The sequence below is a fragment of the Carlito syrichta genome, unplaced genomic scaffold (assembly GCF_000164805.1).
Source record: "Carlito syrichta isolate Samal-C Ts95f unplaced genomic scaffold, Tarsius_syrichta-2.0.1 Scaffold288364, whole genome shotgun sequence".
Taxonomy (NCBI): Eukaryota; Metazoa; Chordata; class Mammalia; order Primates; family Tarsiidae; genus Carlito; species Carlito syrichta.
Genome location: NW_007232460.1, coordinates 14,175 through 16,895, shown reverse-complemented (window position 1 = coordinate 16,895; position 2,721 = coordinate 14,175). Strand labels below are relative to the sequence as shown.

The window sequence follows — 2,721 nt, the reverse complement described above, 5'->3', positions numbered from 1 at the left end:
AGTTGCCTACATTGCCTCCTCATCTTTGAAATGGGGTAAACGCCTGCTTCACTTGAGATTGCAAGGACTAAGGAGAATAATATATCCACAAAATTTAACACCTACACCTTTCAACCACTTTCAAGTTCCAGAAACACCTCTAACCTTTAGGTTAACTGTGATTAAATTCATTCTTTAATTCAGTGTATATGTACCGAATGCCTACTATGTGCTACAGTGCCTGGCAGGTGTGCGTGACAGTTGGTGTGTAATGTGTTGGGGGCCAGTGCCCCACGAGAACGGGCATCTCCTTTATGTGGTTTGGTACCAGTTGCTTGAAATGACTTTTCATGCTCTGGGGAGAGGGTTGAGGTATCAGGAGCTTCCATGGCAGATTCAGTAAGCTTTTAGCACAATAATTTTAATTGCAAAAATAAACAGTTTTGTCAACTGTTTGAGAGTAGCGTCTGCTTTACAAAAATTAACAACAACAAAAAGGAAAAATCCCCAAAGCAAAACGGTACATCCAATGGCTGCTGGAAACGACATTGCTGTACAAAGTCCCGCGCGAGACCGGCTCGGCGCTGCCCCAGCCTGTCTCTGGGGGGTATGGAGGAGGGCGTGGGGCGTGCGCCAGTTACAAAAGACAGTCTTGAGTCCCAAGGAAGCGCCTACTCAGAGGATGGTCTGAGAGGACTTTCCCCAAAGCGCGTGTGAAGAGGGAGACGGCGTCCGGACCGCGGGAGCTGTCCGCGGAGCTGGTGCTGAACGGGCGTGTGCGGCGGGCGCTTCGCGGGACTGGAAGCGGGACCGGAGGCCGGCCCCCGGGCGTGCGAGGAAGAGTTGGGAGGAGAGCGGGAGGGAAACGGGCCGCGACTTGGGCGCGCCAGGCGGCGGCGCCCCAACCCAGAAGCCCATCTCTTGCTCAGAGGGCGGCGAAGGAGAGGCCCAGCGAGTAAAAGCCGAGGCCCTTGAGCCGCTCCTCGGCGCGCGCCTTCTGCTTGAGGTGCACCTTGCTGTGCCTCTTCTTCTCGTCGCTGCGCGCGAAGCGGCGGCCGCACACGTCGCAGGCAAAGGGCTTCTCGCCCGTGTGGGTGCGCACGTGCGTGGTGAGGTGGTCGCTGCGGCTGAAGTTGCGGAGGCAGATGCGGCACTGGAAGGGCTTGTGGCCCGTGTGGATGCGCAGGTGGCGGTTGAGCTCGTCGGAGCGTGCAAAGCTCCGCACGCAGCTCTCCACCGGGCAAGCGAAGGCCTTGGCGTGCGGCCGAGGGCAGAAGCAGCGCGCGCTGCACTTGCCGCCCCGGCGCCCCTTGCGCCGCGCCTTGGCCGGGGGGAAGGGGGCGGCCGGCGGGGGCACGGGTGGCACAGCCACGCCGCCGCTTCCAGGGATGTCCGCCGCCAGAGGTTTCGGGAAGTCCGCCGGGGCGGCGTGGCGAAGGCCCAGCGGGGAGAGCTGAGACTGCGTCCCGGCCAGAAACTCTCCGCCGTCGCCGCTGCTCCCTCCCTCCCCACTAGGAGGGGTCAGGAGCCCTGGGAGGCCCTCGGCCCCCTCCCCTAAGTCACCCGGGGCCAGCGGGAAAGCGTCGTAGGCCCCGGTAGGGTAGAGTCTGTTGGCTGGGACGGCCGGCAGCTCCGCAAGGCAGCTGATGGACAGCAGGTCCTCGATCTTGGTCCCTATCGAGGGGAAACGAGCCTCGGGGGCAGCCTGGTAGCCTCCCTGTGACCCACAGTTCCCTGGGGCCCCAACCGAAAGCAGCTCCCAGGGTGCGTAGGGACCCTTGAGGACAGAGGCAGCGTCCAGCGCTGGAGACGCCGGAGGCGCCCGGAGGCCCGGCTTGACGTCGGGTGGGGAGAGCTGAGGCTCGTAGAGGCACTGCGAGGGGGCGCCCGCGGAAGGGGAGGCCTCCCAGAACGCCTCTGGGAAGGCGGCAGCGCCCACATCCGGGGAGTAAAGGTCTGGCGGACCTGGCAGCAAGGCGTCGGGCCCCGCGGGGAAAGGGGCATCCAGCGGGGACCGGGATGCTGCCGCCTCAGGCCCGGGGAAGGGTGCCAGGCCCAAGATGCCCGACATGAGGTTGAAGAGTGCCTCCGGGTCGTGCGGATGTTCGGGAACTGCCTGGATGAAGAAGCTACCGCTGTAGCTGAGGCCGGGAGGGGGGGTGGGCGCGGGCCCCTCCAGGAAGCAGGAGTCAGTTAAGTCCCCCCCGGCGCCGCAGCTGCTCAAAGCCCAGCTCAAGAAGTCGCCTGCTGAGGAAGGAGCAGGAATCAGCTCTGGGCACATCAAAGGGTGCGCCTCTGAGTCCACAGCCCCTACACACGATGGCCTCGGTGCGCACCGACACTAAGTGCCCTCTGCACATTCCCATCCAGCAGGGGCCGGCATATGTCCCAAGAAGCACACGCGAACGTGCACACGCAAAACACACGTGCATAGATAGGCAAAAGGACGCCCCGATACACGCACAGGTTCCTGCGGAGGAGCTGGCGACCCGGTGGGGGTGGGAATTAAGGTGCGCACCCCGGGACCCCCGCGCCTCCCATCACCCCTACTCCCATAGCTCCAGCGGCCCCATCACTGCCGGTTCTCAGGCATCGTGCGCCCCCGCGCTGCGCTGCCGTCTGAGCATCCCCGGTAGCGCTCCTTACCTCCGGGATAGGCGGCGGCGGCGGGAGCATCCCTAGCGGGCAGCCGGGGCAGTTCAGCGCTGGGTTCGGCGCAACAGTCCTCGGTAGACTTGACCA

At 63.6% G+C, this 2,721-nt stretch overlaps 1 protein-coding gene across 1 annotated transcript; it reads right to left on the bottom strand.

Annotated features, from left to right (window-relative positions):
- Positions 1-379: 379 nt before the first annotated feature.
- EGR4 (early growth response 4) lies at positions 380-2,719 on the bottom strand (the record flags this gene model as incomplete). Its single annotated transcript, XM_008053680.2, has 2 exons — positions 380-2,223; positions 2,626-2,719. Coding segments are annotated over 2 exons (1,413 nt in total), but the record flags the coding sequence as incomplete, so codon positions are not given.
- Positions 2,720-2,721: the final 2 nt, after the last annotated feature.